General features: G+C 40.9%; 4 protein-coding genes across 5 annotated transcripts; 2 read left to right on the top strand and 2 right to left on the bottom strand.

Moving 5' to 3' along the window:
• Positions 1-665: 665 nt before the first annotated feature.
• On the top strand, positions 666-4,814 carry hspbp1 (HSPA (heat shock 70kDa) binding protein, cytoplasmic cochaperone 1). 2 transcript variants are annotated; one of them, XM_067615641.1, is made up of 8 exons: positions 666-785; positions 1,246-1,394; positions 2,561-2,777; positions 2,959-3,183; positions 3,296-3,451; positions 3,958-4,054; positions 4,162-4,273; positions 4,564-4,814. In XM_067615641.1, exons 2-8 carry the CDS (start codon positions 1,263-1,265, stop codon positions 4,642-4,644), a joined length of 1,020 nt encoding a protein of 339 aa, XP_067471742.1. In that variant the 5' UTR covers positions 666-785; positions 1,246-1,262; the 3' UTR covers positions 4,645-4,814. The 2 variants fall into 2 exon arrangements, with proteins under 2 accessions (XP_067471742.1, XP_067471741.1); XM_067615640.1 differs by lacking the exon at positions 666-785 and adding an exon at positions 848-1,005.
• A 223-nt stretch (positions 4,815-5,037) lies between these two features.
• Positions 5,038-7,217, bottom strand: tmem86b (transmembrane protein 86B). Its single transcript, XM_067615643.1, has 3 exons — positions 6,619-7,217; positions 6,199-6,442; positions 5,038-5,915 (listed from the first exon to the last, which is right to left on the bottom strand). The coding sequence occupies exons 1-3, from the start codon at positions 6,667-6,669 to the stop codon at positions 5,464-5,466; spliced, it is 747 nt and encodes a 248-aa protein (XP_067471744.1). The 5' UTR covers positions 6,670-7,217; the 3' UTR covers positions 5,038-5,463.
• Positions 7,218-7,601: 384 nt separating this feature from the next.
• aspdh (aspartate dehydrogenase domain containing) lies at positions 7,602-11,997 on the top strand. The gene is made up of 8 exons (XM_067615642.1): positions 7,602-7,852; positions 8,050-8,107; positions 8,292-8,436; positions 8,571-8,655; positions 9,294-9,443; positions 9,969-10,192; positions 10,279-10,418; positions 11,473-11,997. The coding sequence occupies exons 2-8, from the start codon at positions 8,053-8,055 to the stop codon at positions 11,508-11,510; spliced, it is 837 nt and encodes a 278-aa protein (XP_067471743.1). The 5' UTR covers positions 7,602-7,852; positions 8,050-8,052; the 3' UTR covers positions 11,511-11,997.
• gys1 (glycogen synthase 1 (muscle)) lies at positions 11,702-20,758 on the bottom strand. Its single transcript, XM_067615636.1, has 16 exons — positions 20,598-20,758; positions 18,342-18,460; positions 17,910-18,091; positions 16,927-17,118; positions 16,486-16,671; positions 16,140-16,284; positions 15,738-15,855; positions 15,209-15,329; positions 15,002-15,108; positions 14,790-14,849; positions 14,328-14,520; positions 13,922-14,048; positions 13,731-13,826; positions 13,474-13,637; positions 13,306-13,386; positions 11,702-13,175 (listed from the first exon to the last, which is right to left on the bottom strand). Exons 2-16 carry the CDS (start codon positions 18,457-18,459, stop codon positions 12,927-12,929), a joined length of 2,139 nt encoding a protein of 712 aa, XP_067471737.1. The 5' UTR covers position 18,460; positions 20,598-20,758; the 3' UTR covers positions 11,702-12,926.
• Between the last annotated feature and the right edge of the window lie 1,631 nt (positions 20,759-22,389).

The raw sequence follows: 22,389 nt of genomic DNA, 5'->3' as shown, positions 1-22,389 counted from the left end.
CGCCACCTACTGGACTGGGGGTATGTTGTAGTAGTAGCGGTAGTACTTGTTGTAGTAGTCGTAGTAGTAGTAATAGTAGTAGTAATAGTAGTAGTAGTCTCTCTCGGGTGATATGTCACTTGTATTTCACCGACACGTACCAGGAACCAGGGGAGGTATATCATCAGACACTTTTCTTTTCAATCGGATGGTGATGGTAGTAATACACAGCAAACCATTAATTACAATCTGATGAGAGAAAGTGCCAAAGTGCAGTTTTAAGGACACTACTTTCATTATCAGACAAGAGTAGCTAGTTTTGTTGGAAAAACTGCATAGTTTTCATTTCTCCTCTTCGCTTATCTGCGATATTGCAGGAATTATTGTTTTGCCCTGGACAAGTACCTGCCATGCTCCACAATTGTGTTGATATCTAATTTGTAAATGTTGTATATTTTACATTATATACAAACCATGTATCATATATATTATAACATATAACATATCGCAGACATTATAACATTAGATATTATAATATATGACTGTAATTTTTAATATTTGACACTGTTTCTCTGGATGCTTCGAGGCGATTCTTATGAGAGACGTATTCCTCTCACTTCTACTAACACTCTCTGAACGTCGTGCGTACATACGTCACTGCTTTACCGTAACTACGTTAGTAGAGAATTTACCGTTTTGCCTTTTGTATACTGAGGTCGTATTCCTGTTCAGTTAAAGGTCTACCACATTATAACTTGAGAGGACTGAGTTGAAGCTGAAATTCTGGAGATTGATGAGACTCTGAGGTGAGACAGGAACACAGCCCAAAAATGTCACTGACCGATTTAGTTCAATCTTTACGGTAAAGCATGGCAGCTTGGTTGCAACTCGTGAAGCTAGCTAGAATATTCTAGCTCATTCATGTGTTTGTGTTCGAGAGGGTTTATAGTGGGTGTTCACTTCTTTGGAAGTCAAAAAGGAGCCGTGTGTCCATTTATTCAACACGCTTTTTAGGACTCTTGAAAGGTAGGTTGGGAATTAGTGGATTTTGCCAAAGATATTCAGTGTTAATCGTAGCTACATGAAGATCTGTAGCTAGTTATGTCAAAGTTTAACATGCTTCTGATGTTGTAAACTAATAATCTTTACAGTAAAGTCAGGTGAACTCCAAGGTTTAAAAGCTGACTTTTTGTGTATTTTATTGATATCCTCACCTCAGTATCACTGCAATTTGATGTGGATCATTTATGAAGTTTTTCTCTTCAGCTCTTTCAGTAAACATCATGGCAGAAGACAGACAGAACAACAGCAACAGCAGAAGATATCCCCAGAACCTTCAGGGGGTCCTGCAGCTGGCAGTAGAGGCTGGCTCCGCTGCAGAGGGACCTGCTCCTGCTCAGCCAATGTCAGAGGAGGTATGTGCCTATTAATTATAGGGTTCAATCCTTACAAGGCCATTTTCAAGTCAGGTCAGTATAGCTCAATATAACAAACCACAAATTTGTCTCAGGGGCCTTTACAGTCTGTACAGCAATACAAAATCCTCTGTCCTTAGACCCTCGATTTGAATAAAGAAAAACTCCCTAAAAGAACCCTTCAATAGGGGAAAAATGGAGAAACCTCAGAAACATAAACAGATGAGGGATCCCTCTCCCAGGACAGACATGCAATAGATGTTGTGTGTACAGGATAGAACAAGAAATACAGCATGGAAAACAGGATGACAAATTTATAATGGACTTATAATATATATGAATGCAACCTCCGTCACCATAGAGACCTGGGAAGAGGACAGACTACACATGAGAGAGAGAGAGAGAGAGAGAGAGAGAGAGAGAGAGACAGAGAGAAAGACACAGAGAGAGACAGAGAGAGACAGAGAGACAGAGAGACAGAGAGAGAGAGAGAGAGAGCCATGCAACCTCCATCACCATAGAGACCTGGGAAGAGGACAGACTACACATGAGAGAGAGAGAGAGAGAGAGAGAGAGAGAGAGAGAGAGAGAGAGAGAGAGAGAGAGAGAGATATCATTCACACAGGAGAGAGAAATGAAATGAGGCCGAAACTCCTGCAGGATGAGGAACCAGAACTCTGGAGGTGGAACTGACAGCTAGGGAAGCAGAGCGGATCTAGGATGGGTGATGGTTCAGCAAAGTGATGGCTAGGCTTTGGGCATTGGACCCCTACAAGCACACATCTTATCTGGACCAGACTGCACACATGTAAATTTTGATTATACCTCACAGAACCGGGAACAGTCTGACAATGAGACATGTGAACAACATATGTTGTCAAATGTGTTTTTAAACATTATGTGGCTGTATGTGGCTTTGTCACAATTAAAGCTGATATGATTAAACATTTTTGATAATTAATTTAAACTACTTAATTTTTAAGCAAAAAGTGATTTTTTTTTTCTGACCTTAAATTGATGAGATCAGATCACTTCAAGTCCATTTGTGCTCAGTCCAGGTGCACATGCGTCCATTTATGTTTGAATAAGATCGTGGTGACTGCACGTTGCCTCAGAGGTTGTTGATTCAGAATGAAAAACATTCTCATGGTCTTTCTTCGTTCCAGAGGAAAGCATGGCTGAGAGAAGCTCTCGCAGAGGTCTGCAAAGGGCAGATGGATGAAGTAGCACAGATGAAGCAGTGCTTGGAAGTCCTATGCAAAGACGGAACGGGAGAGAGGGAGAGAGATGCAGAGGAGGAGAGGGATGACGAGGATGAAGATGAGCGGGAATCAGCCTTTGAGATACTGTCAGAGTTGTGTGAGAACCTGGACAATGCAAGAGGTTCGTAATAAACTGCATGACATGAGAAGAATACACAAATTATTAGGTATTAGAGTTGTCATAGTCAGTTATGTATAGATAAGTAATTATCGTGGAGCAGCTAGAAAGAGATTTTGAGTAGAAATGATCTCCGTTTACTGTAATATATCCTGACTCTGTCCCCTCATTCTCTGCTTCACAGACTTGATGATTCTGGGTGGACTGGAGTTGTGCGTCTCCCAGTATCTGTGTCATGCCCAGAGTGGGTTGAGGTGGCGTGCTGCTGAGCTTATTGCCTCCTGTGCCCAGAACATGCCGCAGGTGCAGGTCCACTTGCTAAGCATTGGGACGTTGCCAAAACTGCTGCAGCTGACAGACTCAGACCCCCACCCCACCGTGAGAGTAAAAGCCCTATATGCAGTCTCATGTGAGTACCTGAGAGCTCTGTTGCACGCAGGTAACATTCACTGTGAAACATTTAGATGAGATTGTCTGCATCAAGCGGCATGAGCTGTAATAGCGTCCTGTTGTGACTCCAGGTCTGATCCGAGAGCAGGAGGAAGGACTCCAAGCGTTCCTGTCCCACGATGGCTTCTCAGTGCTGATGCGAGGCATGCAGTCGGACATCGAGAAGCTCAGGACCAAGTCGGCATTCCTTCTGCTCAACCTGCTGACGTCACATCCTGAACAGAAAGGTACGATTGACAGAGGCGTTTAATCAGGACGGAGTTGTTAAACTAAGAAGATGTTGGGATTACTAACTTTATAACAATGCTGTAATGATCTCTTTCTTCAGAGATGGCACTCAGACCATCATATGACACCAAACAATTTGTTTTAGGTTTAGCAGTTAACAGTGGAGGAGGAGCCTCCGGGATACTGTCTTTGAATTAATTATTTGCAATCTGTAGTATAAAGCTATTAGATATTAACTAAAATAAGCAAAGAAAATAAAATTCATTGCACATTTTATTTCCTGTAGCTTTAGTCAGGGAGAGATCCCCATTAAATTGCAAGGTACTCTTTTTATTGTGGCAGATGAGCCTAATCATCTCTGTCCAGCTCTGCTCTGTTAAACGTGGTAGTATTGACAATGTAAAGCTGGTTCTTCCCTGTGTAACAATACTGGGACTTTAATTCATTCTGGCTCTGATATTTCTAAAACTTCAGCATTTCCTTTCTTGTTTTCTCCTCCCTACAGACACAGTTGTCTCCATGGGTATGGCACAGCAGCTGGTTTCCGTGCTCCGTACACCACACTCACCTTTCCACGAACATGTGCTTGGCGCCCTTTGTTGGTAAGAAACATTCTCTACCTTACTCTGTCTTCAACATCTACAGGTTGACATTAATTCATGGTTCACATTAGTAACTCTGCCCGTCCTTGTTTCTGATGTTTGTCTAGTTTGGTGGAAGACTGTCCGCAGGGGCTCAAAGATTGCAGGGAACCGTCTCTGGGTCTGGAGGAGTTACTCAGACAGAGAGCCAGAGAGCTCCAAGGAAAAGAAGAAAGTCAGGTAATTCATGTTATAAATGGCAAATTACAAAATCAAGGTGGTAAAAATGGGTTCAAGTAATTCAGACGTAATTTTTTTGTTTAAGAAAGCAAAAGAAATGACCACAAGGAAAGTCGTCTTTTTTATTATTTTCATTTTCAAGTGCTAACCAGATGCAAAAATGGAGATACTTTGCTTATATAAATGAATTAAAATTCAGAGAGTAGTAAACTAATACTGAACATCCACAGTTTAGTACTTAATTGTTGTCCTGGAAATGGCTGTTAAAGTCACTTTTTTGTTTCCAACAGGAAGAACTGGACTTCTGTGAGCATCTGAGAGTTACATGTTTCCGTGGGCAGCAGTCAGAGGACAATGGGATGGATCGCTGAACTTTACCTCGCTTGTTTTGGTGTCAGTGTGTTAAGATGTAACAGAACATTCACGATCCAGATCGTGAATCTTAAGCAACGTTTTTGTCTGTTACAACAGTTGCATGTAATCCAGGTGCTGGAATTTTACTGTGTAAATAACTAATGTATAAAATACTTTTTTCAAGTCAGCTCTTATTTCAGTCCACTGTTTTCAGCTCTTCATGTCTTAAATGTACCAAATATCTGTATTGCAGATAATATGTGTATTATTTTCTATTTTAATTGTTAATATTTACAGATAATGCAGTTACATGTATATCTATTATTTAATTATAAGCTTTGGTTTGTGAAGCCTTTTCATTTCAGTTAGTTGTTTCATAAAACATGACTCAGAATTATGGACATCATAGATTTTTTTTTTCCACCATATTTATTTATTAACAAAACAAATGGGAGTATTTATATACATATAATGATCAGCTCACAAGTGGAAAACATCGCCACCACATGTACAGCCTACATATAAACATGGATGTTCTCAAAAATCATTGATTAAAATATTTTTTGGCACAAATAACATATCTTTTAAAAATGTTATGACTATTGGTATGAAGCAAGCTTCTCTTTTGCTTCATCTTAATCAAAATCATTCTCAAGTGCTGACCGGTAGGAGACATGTCCTTTTTCTTTCGTTCTTCATCTTTTTCTTAATGTGCTGGGGTTTTAAATAAAATCCAAAACTTAAAGGGGGTATTTTATAGGCAGTTTGGGGATTTTACCAGAGAAATAAATGTAAGGGAGTTACATTAAACTTAAGGGATGCCACAGAGATGCTGGTTAGGACCTCTTCCATTTTGAAAAGTCATCCGTGTCATCCACCGCCTTTACATCACCCACAGCGATTAGAAGCTGTGCCAAATAATATGTCACCATGATAACAGAGTTACCATGCTGCAGAGGTGCTATTGCCTTGAAAACTTGCAGAGCCAGCATAAGGTCAGACACCATGAAGAACAAACTTCCGAACAGTGTTGCTGGATGACGGGTCCTCACAGCTAATGTCCCCATGAGAGTAATTAAGATTGCATACACCCCCACAGCTGGAACGAGCGCATCTGAGTCTGGTGCCTTCCTCAGAAATGGATATATGTAAACATAGAAACTTCCCCCAATCATGAACAGGATCAGATATAGAAAGCGGATCCAGGAGGAAGAGGAATTTGGTGCATAACGAGCTGAGAGGAAGGCGACTGAGTACAGCAGATGAGCCACGGCAAATGCACCCATTCCTGAAACAGATACGCACTATAAATTAATGAAACATGAATTGTGAATAAATAAATGAATTGCAGTATATACAATGTACATTTCAAGATGCTGAAAATGTATTTTTACCATGACAGTTAATACTGTTCTGTATATGCATGTACTGTACATGCTGTAAGTACAAGGCCTTCTTTAGCATTTATGTCACTGGTCACTTTGATCATATAAATCCCCAAATTGCAGCTTATTGTGTGTCTGGAAAATACTACAATCTGTGCTTCACTCGTGTACAAACAAGGCTTTTACCATGGATAAACAGCTCAGGCCAAATCAGGCACACGTCACCGACCGCGGAGAAGAGTAGTCCTCCTACCACTCCCAGGACACTCTGACCTCCGTTCCAGTACAGCACCACTACAGCCAACAAGAGTATCGGTGCTGATTTGACACCCGCTGACACGATGGACGCGGGGGAGTTGGGGGTCCACAAGTAGAAGTATGCAGCTGTGGCCAGAAAAAAAGGCAAGAGAGAAAATAGGAGAGCACAGGACTGATGGAGAGGGAGGTACAGGAAGAGCAGGCAGAGAGGGGAACAGGGGAGATGTGTCACAACTTGAATCTGCACAAGAGTAGATGATTTTATACAATTTTACAATTTTCAAATGGAGTCAGTTGAAGTAAGTAACATTAACAATGATTGTCACTAAATCAATGGTTTTTAGGTACCAGATTTCTCCTCTGCCGCCTGTCATAGGCATGTGTCTCAAGGATGTCCATCTTCTCCAGCACTGACCTGGGCTCTACCTTCTATTTTCTTCTGCTATTGCTGTTACAACAGAGATGGTCACAACACAATATAATCCTCAGATCCTCTTGTCTTGTTCTGCTGTTCTCCGTCTCGGTCCCTCTCGGTCGGTGGAATCTCTGCCGTGTCCTTCAGTCTGTTGGTGATTTAGAGCAGTGAACTTTAGACCAATCCTTGCTGTCTGATTGCACTTCGATAATCAATGTTCTCGCTCTTGCTGTGAGTTCTCATGGACAAAGTGCTGACCTTTGACCTCTCCGGCTCAAACAAATTGGTGATGTCAACACAGGAAGGGCAAAGTTGAACTAGGCACAGTCATTTTGAATAATAAAATATCCATTTTTGATGAGGTTGCTTTCTTTCATTTGTTGGCATTAAGACACACATGCTTGGATTTTGACAGATTGAATATGTGGAGATAACCACATTCTCACCTGGAAAGAACACAATCCTTTTAAATCATGTCTCTAAACATTGCAGGTGCTTAAAAATGAACAAATTATCTCTGCAGCAACTATTATAAGAAAGGGGAATAGATCCACCAGCAGTCACTATGTGAAGGCTGACAACACCAACCAAACAACATCACCCAGTTTTCAATGCTTGACTGATCTGTTTAATATAAAAGAAAAAAAAACATGCTGCTTTACAGGATTATTCAAATAATTTCAAATTGCATTGTTTGTATTCATTAGATGGCCACAAAGCTTCAGATTTCTCCAAAAAGGCAAAAGAACAGAAACAACTGTGCAACATCAACAGCAGATACTGCTGCAGAAAATCAATATATTGTTTGAAAATGAAAAAAAATAAAACAACATAGTGCGTGCAGGACAAATGAATGAAATGTAAGTGTATTGATTGCTGTTCAGTACATGTAATGTAAGAATCACTTTCTGTCACATCTGTCTTAAAATTCAGTTTTTCATTGCTCTTCACAACAACTTTTTAATGCATCTGAAGCTGATATTGTCTAAATGGGTGGAGGCGCAGCAGCGTGTAATAATTCCACAGATTGAAGAACTAACAATGATTAACTATGGCCTCTCTGAGTCAAACTTTGTACCGTGCTTGCCCACAACTGGAGTCACGGGCCGCTCGTTGTGCTTCAAGTTGGGAGACGCACAGCTCTAGAGAGGTGTGGGATTATATCAGGTGAGTAAAGCAATAAATAGCAATAAAAAAAAGCGTTTAATACTAGTCACTAGTTACTAGTCAGACGCTAGTCAAGGAGAGCTTGAAGGAGATCAGATGTGAACTAAAAAGCAAACATGTATGTATGTTGGTTTGTGTTGTCAGGTTGCAGGTGAATGTTCTGGTCTTTTATTGGCATGTTTGCTTTCTCTGCATAGGACATGGCAACCAGCAATTCTTCCCTAAGGATTGGAGTTGTAGGATATGGACATCTAGGTCTGCAACCCCACCTCTTACCCACCCCCACACACTTAAACACTCGCACACTTTCTGACATATATCCTTATGAATCTCTGTTTTCACATCTAGACTTCAAATTATATAATGTCACAAAAGTATGATAATCTATCCATGACTTACTGTAGTTTTTTACTGACTGTTTGTGTGTGTGTGTGTGCAGGACAGTACCTGGTGGAGAGGATCCTTAAAGATGGGGCTGCTCTCGGTTTAACTCTCGCTTTTGTTTGGAACAGAAATTCTGAAAAGTTCAAAGGTTTAATTGCCGATGAACTCATACTTGGTGATCTGTCATCCTTTGCAGACAGGTGCAAACACTCACATAAGTAACAGAAATGTGCAAAAAACAGTATGAGCATCTTGTATTATCTTGGTGCTGTCATTGACAACATGCGCCTAATGTCCCATGAAATCTGATGAATAATCGGTGTGTGATTTACAGGCGGTGTGATGTGATTGTAGAGGTCTGCCATCCTCAGATAGTCAAAGAATTTGGGCTCCACTTCCTTTCTCAGTCTCATCTCATGGTGAGATTCTTCTCTATTTGTGTGGGAGTTTTGGTGGTTACATTTACATTACGTGCTTTTTTTTTACTGTCACTGCTTTGATTTTTTAATACAGCATTTGTAGCAGTTGTAGATACTGTATGTCTTCATCTGGAGAGAGCTATTTGATGGTGTGTTAGACTGAGAATGCGAATAGATTTAAGTGTCTGTCACAGAGATTTGCAGATTTATTTTGCTTCATCTCACACATTTGCATACAAAAAAGCAATTTAGTAAACTTTTACACAGAAAGCGACCAATTGGCCTTGATAAATATTGAAAAATATCTATTGCTCCTCAACTGTAACAGAGACAAGAGTAAAACAAGTGGCAGGGTGTTTTCATGTTTGTCAGTAAAGACAAGGTTATGATAGTGTTTTGGGTGCATTGTTGTCTTCCTTGTCTTCAATACATACAGTATGTATGATCACTGGTCAGAAATGCTATTTACATGTAACATATTTCTACTTTAAACTCTTGTGAGTACATTACTATGTGCTGAAATAAAACAGATGCAATATGCATCTTAAAAGGTCCTGAAAACACAACACAAAGCTTGAGTAGTTTTCACTGTTAATCACAGAATCCTGTTTTGTACCTTTACTTCTCCCTCCTCTCAGGTGGGCTCTCCCTCCGCCCTCTCTGATGCTGATCTGAACCAAAAACTCCGTCAAGCGGCTCAGCTGCATGGTAGGACGCTCTACGTCCCCAGTGGTGCATTATGGGGAGGCCAGGACATCCAGAGGCTGAATGATAGTGGGGCCTTGAAGGTAATACTTGGGTAGTGCAGGAGTGGCAAAGGGACAGACAGGTGTGCAGTGCTCACTCTTCACATGGTTTAGACTGAGAATGAAAGTGCATCTGTTTTTTTTTTCAACCAGTCAAGTTGTATTTGCTGCACAAAACTCCCAATAAATGAACTCACTGATGCCAAATTAGTTTTTTCAACACAGAAAAATGATCTGACTTTATTAGGTTAAACCTTTTGTAGTCTTTTACTACATGTTGAATAGATGGTACATGCTCACCTTAATATTTTATCAAAAGCATCCGTTACCCTTCACATCTTCTTGTTGCACAATGGTAAGTTAATCACAGCACTGCTGGATCCTCACAAAACTAAATAAGGTATATAAACATATATATAAATAAGGCAAATGGTTTACAGCCAATTTTAACATCAATATAGAGTTTACTTTGCTTTTATTTGATTTTACATAAGCATGTCATTTGCTGAATATGACTCAGTACTGTTTTTTGATTCAACTCTGTTTCTTCTCTCGGCTTGTTTTCAGGCTCTGTTTATAAGAATGTCCAAGCATCCATCCTGCTTCCGGCTGACAGGAGACGTCCTCTCTGATTGGACGGAGGGGGAGGGCAGGCGTGTTTTATTCAGTGGCTCTGTGGCAGAGCTGTGCCCCCTTGCTCCTAACAACGTTAACACCATGGCAGCAGCAGCGGTGGCAGCAGGAACACTTGGCTTTACAGGTGTTCAAGGGGAGATTGTGTCAGACACAGCGTGAGTCCCCCTAAAAACCAAATTGACCTAATGCAGCCTTTCATCTCTGCTTGAATCAGCCAATTTTATACCTCTTCATGCCGCAGGTTAAGTGACTATCATGTGGTGGAGGTGGAGGTGACTGGGCCTACTGGCTTCTCAGTGCACACAGTGAGGAGGAATCCAGCCAAACTCGGTGCTGTAACCGGCAGTGCAACGTACAACTCCTTCTGGAACAGTTTACTTGGTGAGCCCCACATTGTTTTCCAAGCTCTTTTTCAAAGATCCTGATGTAAAAACACCATGAGACACCTATTTAACGTGTTTTTTTTTTTTTTGAAAACTAGTCCATTTTGCTTTCAGTTACAGTATCTTATAGCAGTGGTGGAAAAAGTACTCAAATCTTTTGCTTCAGTAAAAGTACCAGTCTAAAAATACTAGCAATACAAGCAAATGTCCTGAATTCAGAATCGTACTTAAGAAAAAGTACATAAGTATTTATCAGAAAAATGTACTTGAAGTATCAAAACTTGCTCTGCAGAAAAATGGTGACTGATACATTATCACATATTACATGATTATATTGTTAATATGATCCATCAGTGCATAGAGCAAGTATCATTTTACTTGTGTAGCTGGCTGAGGTGTAGCTCGTTGTAACTATTTTATGTACAGTTTGCTAGTTTAGTCCAGTGGCTCCCAATAGGGGTCGGGCCCCTGCTAAGTGTCACAAGATAAATCTGAGGTCATGAGATGATTAATGGGGTTGAGGTGCTTTCATTGTTAAATATTGAATCATTGGATCTGTTTTTTAAATGTTAAACTATCTGAGATGTTTAGAGGGGAAATCTCTCTCTGGTGAAAATGCTACTCAAAACTTATTCATCTGAAACAGGACAAGGGGCCCCAAGTAGATGCAGCTTTTTGTAAAGTAACAAGCCAAAAAAGGGTTTACTCTTTAATAATGTCAAAGCTTAATCTGAAAAGTAACTAGTAACTTGAGCTGTCAAATAAATGTTATGGAGCAAAAAGTTTGCCTCTGAAATGTGGTGGAGTAGAATTATAAAGTAGCATAACATGGAAATACTCAATTAAAATACCTCAAAAATGTACTTAAGTACAATACTTCAGTAAATGTAGTTGCTTTCCACCACTGTCTTCCTGAGAGTCTATTGGAAACAATAATCTGTCTATTATAAAATATCTGCTAAGGTCAGATTAGAAAAAGATCTAAAGCTGATGTGCGAAAATAAGTGAATTGTGATTGAGAGTCTGATTTGTACCTTTCTTATTCTTTTCAGTTTGCAAAGGTCACGGAGGCAGAGTTTACTTGTGCTGAAGCCAACAGAGGAAGAAGATCCACTGCAAAGTTCCAGATATAAACAGGAGGTGGATAAGTTGTGTGGATGGTGTAACTAGATCAACGTGTTACTGAGCATTTGAAAACCCACAGATCTTTTGATATTTGTGTTCCAATAAACTGCATGCAAACAAAGAAAGAAGAGCCAGTTACAATTTGTAAAACACTAATAGGTCTATGTATTTAAACTTTATTATAAGTTCATCTGGTGCAAGATTGTAACAAATGATAAAAGTCTTACAGGGAGTGTGAGTATATGTCTGGTAAAACCTTTTTCCTTCTTCCATAACAGACAAATAGTCAAGACGCACTCTAGCTCTTTCTCTCATATGAAAACATGGTTGCCATCTCAGGACACAGTCCCTTTTTTCCTCTATTTGTCTCATCTCTATTCCTTTTACAAATAAATACTTGCTGAAACAGGCAAACCCAGGAATAAGCATTCCCACACAAGCACACGCACAGATAGATAAACAGGATTACAAGGCTGTTCATCGCTAATCGACACTGAAAGGCTGTGATACAATAAGGCGCAGAAATGAAATGAAAATACACACAAACTATTCTCAAAATGAGAAAGCTAAGAGCCTTTTCAGAATTGTATTCTGATGCTATTTGTTGTTTGTGTGTTTTCTACATTTTATTTCCATTCTGGGAGATTTTGTAGTAAAGAAAGAAAGAAAGAAAGAAAGAAAGAAAATGCTACAACAATATGGAGAATTGAGTTTGAAACACTGTATCATCATCACACCTATAAGCAAAACATGAAAGTAAAAAGGATAAGTGCTCTTTGTGGCTACTCACAGCAACTGACACTGTCATACATGGGCTTTTTTTCCTGCATTGAATGTGACAAAAGATGACAAGCTGGTAAAAAAAGGAGGGTTATGTTGTTTTCCCTGCTAGGACCCACCTTTGAATCAAGTAAAAAAAAAAAAAAAACACCCCCAGGGACTCATAATAATCCTTCTATTTTTTTCATTGCTCTATACCTGTGTTATCCAGTGTTAGCACACTACAAAATCCAGCAATTGTGATTTTTTTTTCCCCCCACGCTGAGCTGTCATTTAGCCCTATCTACCCGCTGCATTTAATCCACAAAGCAAACCACTTATTGAACTGCTGGTGTAACTGAAACAATACCAAAACATGTCAAACTGGCAGATATTTTAAGAAATTCTGAGGTACACACAGGTCGGGAAGACACTGACAGTGATGCAATTTTCACAACATGCCGATATTAAATTTATCACTCGCGTTCACACAGCCGCACACATGTATTAAGTGTGTGAGTACATGGATGACTTTAATGATTGCCACAGATAAAGTTTCACTAGTGAAGTTTAGTAGTACTCTATGTGTGTGTGTGTTTTTGTGTGTGTGTGTGTGTGTGTCTCAGTTTTTGTCACTTGTGACACCGTCGCTGTACCCATTGGCCCCATGGATAACAGAAATCTTTGAATTTTTGAACGGCAGGGTGTAGGGCTGGCGGATGTTCATCCGGTCCTTTTCTGCCTCCAGATCCTCGTCATAGCGTTCATCTTCATCATTGTCCTCAGCCTCGCTGTGGTGAGGGGAGGAATGGCGGGACAGAGACGGGGACGGTGGCACAGAGGCCGGTCGGGGGTAACGGAAACCTGCGGTCTGAGGACAAGAACGAGAGCATCAGACTGTCTGTCAGAGGATGGAACTGAAATGATTTCACTTCTATGAATGAAATAAACATTGAAACTCAGTAAATCTCTCACACCGAGACACACAAGTTAAAACTTACCGGGGTGCTGTCATGAGGTTCGTACATAAAGGTGTCAGGGTAGGCTTTAGCCAAGGCCATATGACGGGCAGCTATATAATACTAGTACAGAACAGAAGAGAAAGAAACATTAATTCATTTCAAAGTTGTCACATGAACAAAACAGATCCTCTGAATTTGAAATCTCACCCTGCCAAGGTATCTCCAGTCCAGGAGATCACTTAGACGTTCAGTCCGGTTCCTCTGGATGATCCGCTGGCGCCGACTCTGCTTGCAGAACTGGAACAGGAAGGAAGTAAGCTGGTTACACGACTCGTCCACCCCTCGATACCGCCGGTCCAGGATGTAAATACCTGCAAAAGGAGACAAGTGTGATATGAGAGGGATCCCTCTTTATAGAGAAAACTTTGAGAATGATTTAACAGATAAGTAAAAAAGAAACGCACCGTATGCTGAGGGGTCTGCTATGTGTTCCTCCATGAAACAGCCAAAGCCTGACAGGTTAGTTGAGACGGATGGAATTCCCATAACGGTGCACTCAGCTGACGGTGACAGAAGAAGTCAAATTAACATTTGGATTTAATATATTATACCTTCTTGTGTACAGATACACCTTACCAGCATGCATGAGTCATACCTGGTGTGTAGCCCCAAGGCTCATAATAAGAGGGGAAGACACCGAGATGGCAGCCTCTTACAAACTCCTCATAATCCATGGGAAGCAGCGGAGAGGTGGATGAAAGGAACTCTGGATGGAAAATAATCTGAAGAAGGGAGAAGCCATTCAGTATCAGAGCTGGTTATATGAGAATCAGCAGCAAACTGTAACTCTTGTCCACATGACGCTCTTCAGAAGTCACAAGGTGGACTGAAAATCACAGCAGAAACTCACAACCACAAACCACAACCTCCACAAACTAAACTGAGTATTCTGTATTCATGTGACCTTGTCTACATCCTGCCTGATCAATAATATAGTACATAAAAAGGTGAGAAGAAATCTACTGGAGTTAAGAGGTGATCATTTTTGAGCTCTGACATACCTTGACACGGTCAGCAGAACTGTTGAAGAGGCCGATACGGCGGACACAGTTTAGGATGGGGTCAGTGCTGTCCTCCAGCATGTTATGGGTACAGATTGGAGGCTGGCACTGTCTCTGAGTGGCAAAGATGGCACGCTTCATCATGGTGAAATCCTCTTTGTCCAGCATCTTTGACACATCTGGCAGCTGCCCACTGAAGAAAACAACAGGAATTAGACTTAATGATGATGCTTGATCAGCTGGAACCATATTTGTAGGACGGTTAATTGGGTTTCTTTGACCCAAAACCAACTACAATGCCATATTTAGTAGCATGAATAAAGTCAACCAGCTTGTTTTGACAATGATGCAACAAAGTCTAAGTATATCCAGAGCTGATGTGAAGAATCTGGATTTTGTTATAAGATAGGTCATCCCACATCTGACAGGTTTCTTGAAGTAAAGTTAAAGTGGTAAACTTACACTAGAAGAGATTCATAAAGTTTCTTTCCGAAGCGTTCCTTCACAGTGTGAGCAGTATCCCTGTCAGGGACAGAAAAAAAAGACTGTAAGACAACACTTTTTCAGGTTGTCTTCTGGTAAAGATAAAGCAGGATCTGTCTGTATATGGATGAATGTTTGGTTGTCTGGCTCACAATGTGCACTTTTAGTTAGTTGCAAAAAAGCCACCTCACCAGAGCTGCTTCCTGACCGCCTGGCCTTTCAAGGTCTCCACATTGAAGTTGTTTGTACGAGCCGGCATGATGAAGAATGCGATGACGGTCACGTCACTGTGGTTGACCTGTGACAAGCAGACCAAACAGAAATATGGGGTTAAATTTTATACTTAACACTTGAATATGTGTGCACATCTGCTGACACCTCTAGACAAACACACTTACTCTCAGTAGATAGTTCAGTCGGGCTAAAGCCTCCAAGAAGACGTCGGCTCCTTTGTTGGAAAATTCATACCTTCCGGCAATGAAGAGGAACAAACACTTGTCCAGGTTGAAGTCAAGGTTCCTGATGGTCAAGACAAACCAAATTCTGTCACATGATGTGGATGAGTGTTGCACTTTGGCTGTCTGGCTTACAATGTAAAGTTCAGTTACAATTACTTTTAACTATAACAGCAAAATAAGTATTATATGAAAAGCACATCACTAGCAAAATGACTTATTGAAATTACTTATACTGTGTTCATTTTGGTTCTTTTAGTTATTGATAGGCAAACAGGAAGTTAATGTTTCCACCTAAAAGTCGACAGAACATACCTATTAATATAATATGCACATAAAACACACTTATTTCCTTACTCTTCCTTACTGTTATCATACATTCATCAACACTCAATGTTCATCCTCTCTTAACTTGCTGCTAAAGTTTTGACCGTGCTGTGATGTTTATGATGTGTGCTGTGGGATCTCTGACCCGTAGAAGTGTCCCCTGACGAACTCCTGAATCCGAGCCTTGCTCTGAGCGTGGAGGTTTTGAAACTCATGCACAGCTGAGAACTTCTTCACATTGAGCCCATTGGGAGTGACGATGTCTGTGCATGGTGGGAGAGATTAAGTACAATAAATGGGGTGACATAAACAGAGACAAAGAGAAAGAAGGAGAGAAATCAATTCAACTTCAGTAAAGTATCCAATTCTAATCGCTTTGTGAATTACAATGAAGTAACAATGAGACATTCAATGCAAAAAACAGCAAGAAGACCTTGTATCTCTGTTCGGGGAGACCTACTCCCTCAGCCAGTGATAAATGAGAATAGAATGAATAATTGAGGATGTTTCTGAACACAGCACCACACATCAATTCACCTCCACACACCTGGTTTCCTCTTGAGAAGGTGCTCTGCCTCAATGGCTGTGATCTGTGACACTGTGGTGAAGACGTGGGCACAGTGTGCAGCCGCCCGCTCAATACAGTAACGGTGGTAGATCTGTCTATCACCTGCTTCTTTATCCACGTTGAACTAAACCAGAGACAAAGGGGACAGAGAGTATAATGAAGTAATGCAATAAATTTTGAATTTTCCTTTATATGTCAATATGCGTACGATTCAATACATAATCCATTGCATTTCTAATAATAAAAATCACAAATGTGTGTGTGTGTGTGTGTTTTATTACATTCCTATGTAACAAAATATAAATGCACACATTTGCACACACACCTCTGAGAGTTTGTTATAGAAGTCCACATTTCCAGCACACAGGTAGCGTCCCAGGAGTGTGGCATGAGTGGTGAAGATGGTTGCGACGGGCAGCTGTCTCTGTCTACACAACACCAGGCCCAGGCCAGCCAACCACTCATGGAAATGGGCCACGATGTGTGACGGCTCCCCGCACTGGGCTGCGAACTGCGATGTGAGAGAACAAAGGGTCAATGTGGACAACACACTCACACACATATTACACTCAAACACAAGGTTTTCTTCCAACGCTTTCCATGGTTTTGATATTTCAATCGATACTCATTAAAACACCTTTTCAGACAAAACACCCAGTATTCAAAACAAACAGCTAAAATGTTCATTTCGTTTTTATATACAGTTCAGTATAAATGTTCATATAAGTTCCTGTCAGTTGTCAGGTACGTAGTGTGAGCTGCTGACCTCTCCCAGAAGCCAGACTGTCAGGAACCCGAACAGCACAGCATCGTTGGCCTCACGGTCAAACCACGGCACACCGATGCCGCAGTGTTCCCACAGCTCACTCTTCCAGGTGTCCAGAGACCAGGCGGTGAACCCAACATCAATCAGAATAACATAGGGACTGCCCTCAATAAGCCAGCGGCCAAAGTAGATCTGGAGGAGGCAGAGGACGGTGAAAGTAAGTAAGATGACTTTCATTCTATCTTGTGGGTATCATGTGTGATGTGTTATCTTGCAAGAAAATTAGTGTAAACCATCAAATCTTGGGACACGTATTTGTTTAACATTTAGAGTTGCAGCTGCAGCAATTCCTATTTTTTGTTACTTTGACCATCTTTGACACAGAATCACAATCAAAAAAATGTTTATGTGGTATGCATGACATAGTTTAACATACAGAATCTAAATATCTGCACATTTACAGCCCAACTAACTCTGCTCTGACGCTGGCTGTTTCTTGGACTGTCAGAATGGCCGTGTGATTCAAGGTAAACCAAACAGGCCTCATTTGAAAAAGCTGCACTATCCCCTTTAAAAAAAAAAGAAAAAAAGAGAACCACAACCACTCTTAGCCTTGACCCATAATTTCATAGCACTGCTAGAGTGACACAGCACAAAACATTAAAAGTATCACACACACACACACGCGCAGACTGACAACCATCTATTTCTGGAATATGTGTGTGAGAGAGAGAGACAGAGAGACATTGATACAACCTCTAACCTTTGTGGGGAAAATGTCACGGGGTTTAGAGACATGTTCGGGGACAGAGGGCTGGGCAGATATGAAAGAGGGGCTGAGGATTTTCAAGTGTAGTGCAAATTCACCGCACAAATCTCACTCTATAATCACTCCAACTATGTGCAGTGAGAAAGACTGCCCTTGAGTGGTACATACAGATATAACTCAGTGTGTGTTTACTGTGTATGTGTGGTAGTAGTACCTTACACCCACTGGAGTTCATCTTGTCAATGGTTCTCTTCAGCTCGGGGTTAGTGGGCTCGATCAGCTCCACCTGAGTGCGCACATTGCTCTCCACGTAGGGACCCACCAGGAAATAGTTCTCCCCCCATTCCTCTGAGGTCAGACGGGCTTTGGTCTGGATGACGGTGTAGATGCCTCCAACTTCACACATGCAGCAAACATGCCACACATACGCACACAATGTCGAGACAGATATACAATGTGATTAAACCTGATATACGGTATATGAGGCAATATGGTGATAAGTTCTACACTTCTCCCTGAAAAGAATAAACTGTGTACATTAAAAAGCTTAAACATGAACTTTTTATATAATGTTTTACATATGCTTACTACTTATTTTCACATGCGAACACATACAGTCTATGGCGAACACACATCAGACACTTGCCTTTGTTAGCGACCTCCCACGCGATTTCAAAAAGAACAGCATCCTCCAAATCAAACTCCTCGTCCCAGTCCTCCATCCCCGACAGGGATGTGACGGACAGGCTGCGAGCCAGCGGCATGCTGGGTAAACACAAAACAAGCCACATTGAGCCGGATGCACAATTATATACACACAATACATACTGTAATCGAGGATGAAAGGCTCTTACAGTGTCACTTATTTAATTAAATTACTGCAACCCCCCTAAAAGTCCTAAAACTTCACATAAAAATCTGTTTTGCTTTGTCGATACAAAAACATTTATCGCATTTATTACCAGGACTTTAAACCACTTGCCTGTGATGACGAAGAAGGATTTTTAATTTTTAATTCTAATACATCCATGTAAGTTTCTCTGGATAACAGTATCAGGCAACTCCCAAGTCTAACTGACCAACACTTCCTCAACCGCCTGCAAGTGTGTGTCATCAATGAATCACAAAACCCCATTTCATAATATAAAATTCATACCATTATGTAAATCTTTCTCAATTCTTTAACATTGGGACGTGATGATCAGCACGGTAGTCAAAGAGCAGATAAAGACACTTGTTCCTCTCATTTGTTGTCAGCTGTTGGACTATATGTTTTGAACATTTTCATGTTGCTGGTAACTTAATATGTGTAACCTTTAGCTGTTCTCACAAGAAGCCCTGGTCAAACACACAACACTGGTACATTGAGTAACATGGATCCAACATACATTCTGCATACGTGTGTGTGTGTGTGTGTGTGTGTGTGTGTGTGTACAGCATTTTTGCTGTGTGTACAACCTGAGATGCTCAAAGGGCTTCTTCTCATGCAGCTACTGTAAATAACACACACACACACACCTACACATGTACAGTCATGCCTCTCACATACTACAGGACTCCTGTTTTGCAACATCTACAAGTCGACTTTATGAGAGCAACATTTTAATCTTAATTGTGTTGCAGTGTGAGGGCTGTAACTCCCACATCAATGCCATCTACTGCAATTAAAGTTTTATAATCTGTCTTTTTTTCTATCTTGTGAGGCGTCTAAAGAGAGTAATTAAGGGAGGACAATCTGAGGGTTTAAGAGTTCAGTGATTGATAGTGCAACTTCTTGTTCAGTTCCTGTTAACAGAAATGGTGCAACATCCTGAGCAAAGGGGGGAGTGGCGTGAGCAAGGATGCAGAGGTGGAGGGAGGCACAGATGAGGATATAGATCAGGTACAAACTTGATCCAACCATTCATACTGTGACACTTGTTGATATGCTCCAATGAAATGTTCCGCGGCCAGTGAAGTTGAGACATGTAAAAAGCGACAAAACAAGCATGTCCACAACTTTGTTTTTTTTAAACTGCTCACTTATATTCTACCCATGAGCTGCTCTCAAACCCCTTTGTGCCTAGCTGATAGCAGTTGACAAAAGGGACAACGAGATAATGGCTTGAGTGAGTGGCTAACAGCTCATCACTATCCAAGATAGGAAAGAGCATCATCCTGAGAGGAAGACTTTGTTCACGTTGATGTCAAACATTTTCACAAATAATTTTAGTCTATTTGCATGTCGTATATTTCCATCTAGCTAGACTCACATCAGACCCCTTTAAATAGAAGTTAAAAGCTTGCATTATGGTACCACATGTGAGACCACTTTCATATATAGATATAAGATAGCCTATGTAAACTCTTACTAATATGGACAGTAAATACCACAGTGCTGAAATTAAACTTCTGCCCATTTCTTGGCAACCCCCCGGGGATTCCCTCTGGGTACTCTCACCTGTACTTGAGACACCACTTTGTGGTTGTTCTGTAATGGACTACTGGCACTCATATCAACACAATAATACCCATCATACCCTTGTCTATTTATGAATATTTTTATTGCACCGTCTAATAGGCCTACAGGTCTGAGGGAGGACAAGAACCCCCCCGATGTCCCAGATCAGGCTATGGAGGACGCGCTGCACGCCCACCTCGAGCAGTGACTGCTCCGTCAGAGATTATAGACGACAGCAGCACCACAAAACCATCAGCAAAGTGCCCGGTTGAACATGCATATTGCCTGTCTTTATCGTCAGTGTTTTATCATGAGTTGTAGGGCGAACGTGACAGCACGCACACACTGCAAACCAGCTGCGGAAACGCGCAGAGGACACGGCGTCCTGATGCGCGCCACCGTTCATTGAGGAAGTATTCAACTATTATCATTTTCGACAATTATAAACAGATATATACTCACCCTTCGGTTTTGTCCCAACTTCACGAAGATGAAATACTCATTGGCAGCTGTCGCAGTCAATCCAAAAAAAAGGAAAACAGCGGAGAGTGAGAGAAAAGGGGGCGGCGGCTTTAGTTAAATGCCATCGACTCACATTGGTTCTTAAAATTTACTGTCATAATGAAGGACAGGACGCTTGTGGCCTGGGATGGAGGAAGAAGGCTGGGTTGGTGAATGCGGGGTGTCCGCTGTCACATTATTCATGAGCTTCACTCCTATTGGCCTCAGTCTCCTCTCTGTCTCCGCCTCTGCTCACAATGTGACGGGAACTGGGCGTTTTCCTCAACTGAGAGACTCTATTGGCTGAGCAGAGGTTAAAACGAGCTGCAGTGGTTGGTGAATTATCATTTCATTCCTGCAAAAGAGGGGAGTCACGGGCAACTTTTTCTTTTTTTTCCCAGTGAGGAGAGAGAAGAGCAAGTTATTTATAAAGCCTTCTCTAAGGGTCACGGAGAACATAGTTTGGAGAATACAACGTGACCAGTGACATTAAGACACCCAATCCCTCTACATATCTTTGTGATCTATCCCACAGTAACCTTAATAGCTATTTTCAACCTGCTGCTATCCCCCTAACCACCCCAACCACTATACGCCCTTGATCAGCCTGACCACATGGGCCACATGGTCTGAGTCTATATTGGTAAAGCTGCTGAAAATAAATGAGTGGCCTGTGGTCCCCCTGTTTTCAGCAAAGATCTATGCTTCTGAGGTGTCACTGTGCCTTGCACTGACCTCCTGCCATCTTCAAAATGTGTTGTTCTGCAGCATTGTGTGACCTCTGACCTCCTTGTATGTATGTGTGTGTGTGTTTGTGTTTATGTATGTCAGGAGGGGATGACAGAAAGTACAGACATCTTTAAGGGATGAGTAAAAACAGACACACAGTGGAGTGCACTGATTTACATGAAAAGATTACATGGTCATCACTCACATAAGGCATCAGCATACCTGTGTTTTCCTTTATGATGCCTTGATTTACAGAAATAGTTGAGTTCAAAGTGAAAAAACATGACATCAGATCGTGATAGGTTCGCTTTAACAGTTCACATGCCAACTCTGAATTGGGGATCACTGGTTTCCAGTGCTATGCACCTCACTACTGGAAGGAACTGCAAAACAAAGTGAAATTGGAGATATGCATTCCTCCTCTGAGGGACTTTAAAGTTTTCCTTGCTGATATTTTGTTTTGAATGAGATCTTGATCTTGATAAGAAGTAAAGCACAGCTATCTAACATTATGACTTACCTATATGGGCATCAGTATGATGGACATATGCAAATGAGTTCATCATTACCAAAAGCAAACATACATAACACCTTTTAGTGTTATGTAGTCTGTGAATGACTGTTGCCCTCCACACTTCCGTACTTATTGCATTTATACTCCACAGCCTGTTATCAGATAATGATTTCAAATATCAGATTACAAAGCTCAAGTAGATCAAATATCAGATAGCATGTATATAATGTCTTTAAAAGGGACAGAAAGTATAGCAGGCGAGGATAAACTTTTAATATTTGAGCACATTTACAGTACAAATAGGGGAACATAATTATGACATTGTCAACAATCATAAGGGAGTATTGAAGGCAGACCTGAATCGTATTATTTTATTTTATGTGTTAAGATATTTGCCTCCTTCTTGTTTGTGTGAAGGCTGTTCTGTTTATGCCTGTGGTACAATACAAATATATAACATGTTTCGTTTGAGCAATTAGAATCAATCATTGTTTACAAAACTTCCGGGTA

The sequence above is a fragment of the Thunnus thynnus genome, chromosome 17 (assembly GCF_963924715.1).
Source record: "Thunnus thynnus chromosome 17, fThuThy2.1, whole genome shotgun sequence".
In the NCBI taxonomy this organism is placed as follows: domain Eukaryota; kingdom Metazoa; phylum Chordata; class Actinopteri; order Scombriformes; family Scombridae; genus Thunnus; species Thunnus thynnus.
This window is presented reverse-complemented; position numbering and strand designations above follow the sequence as displayed.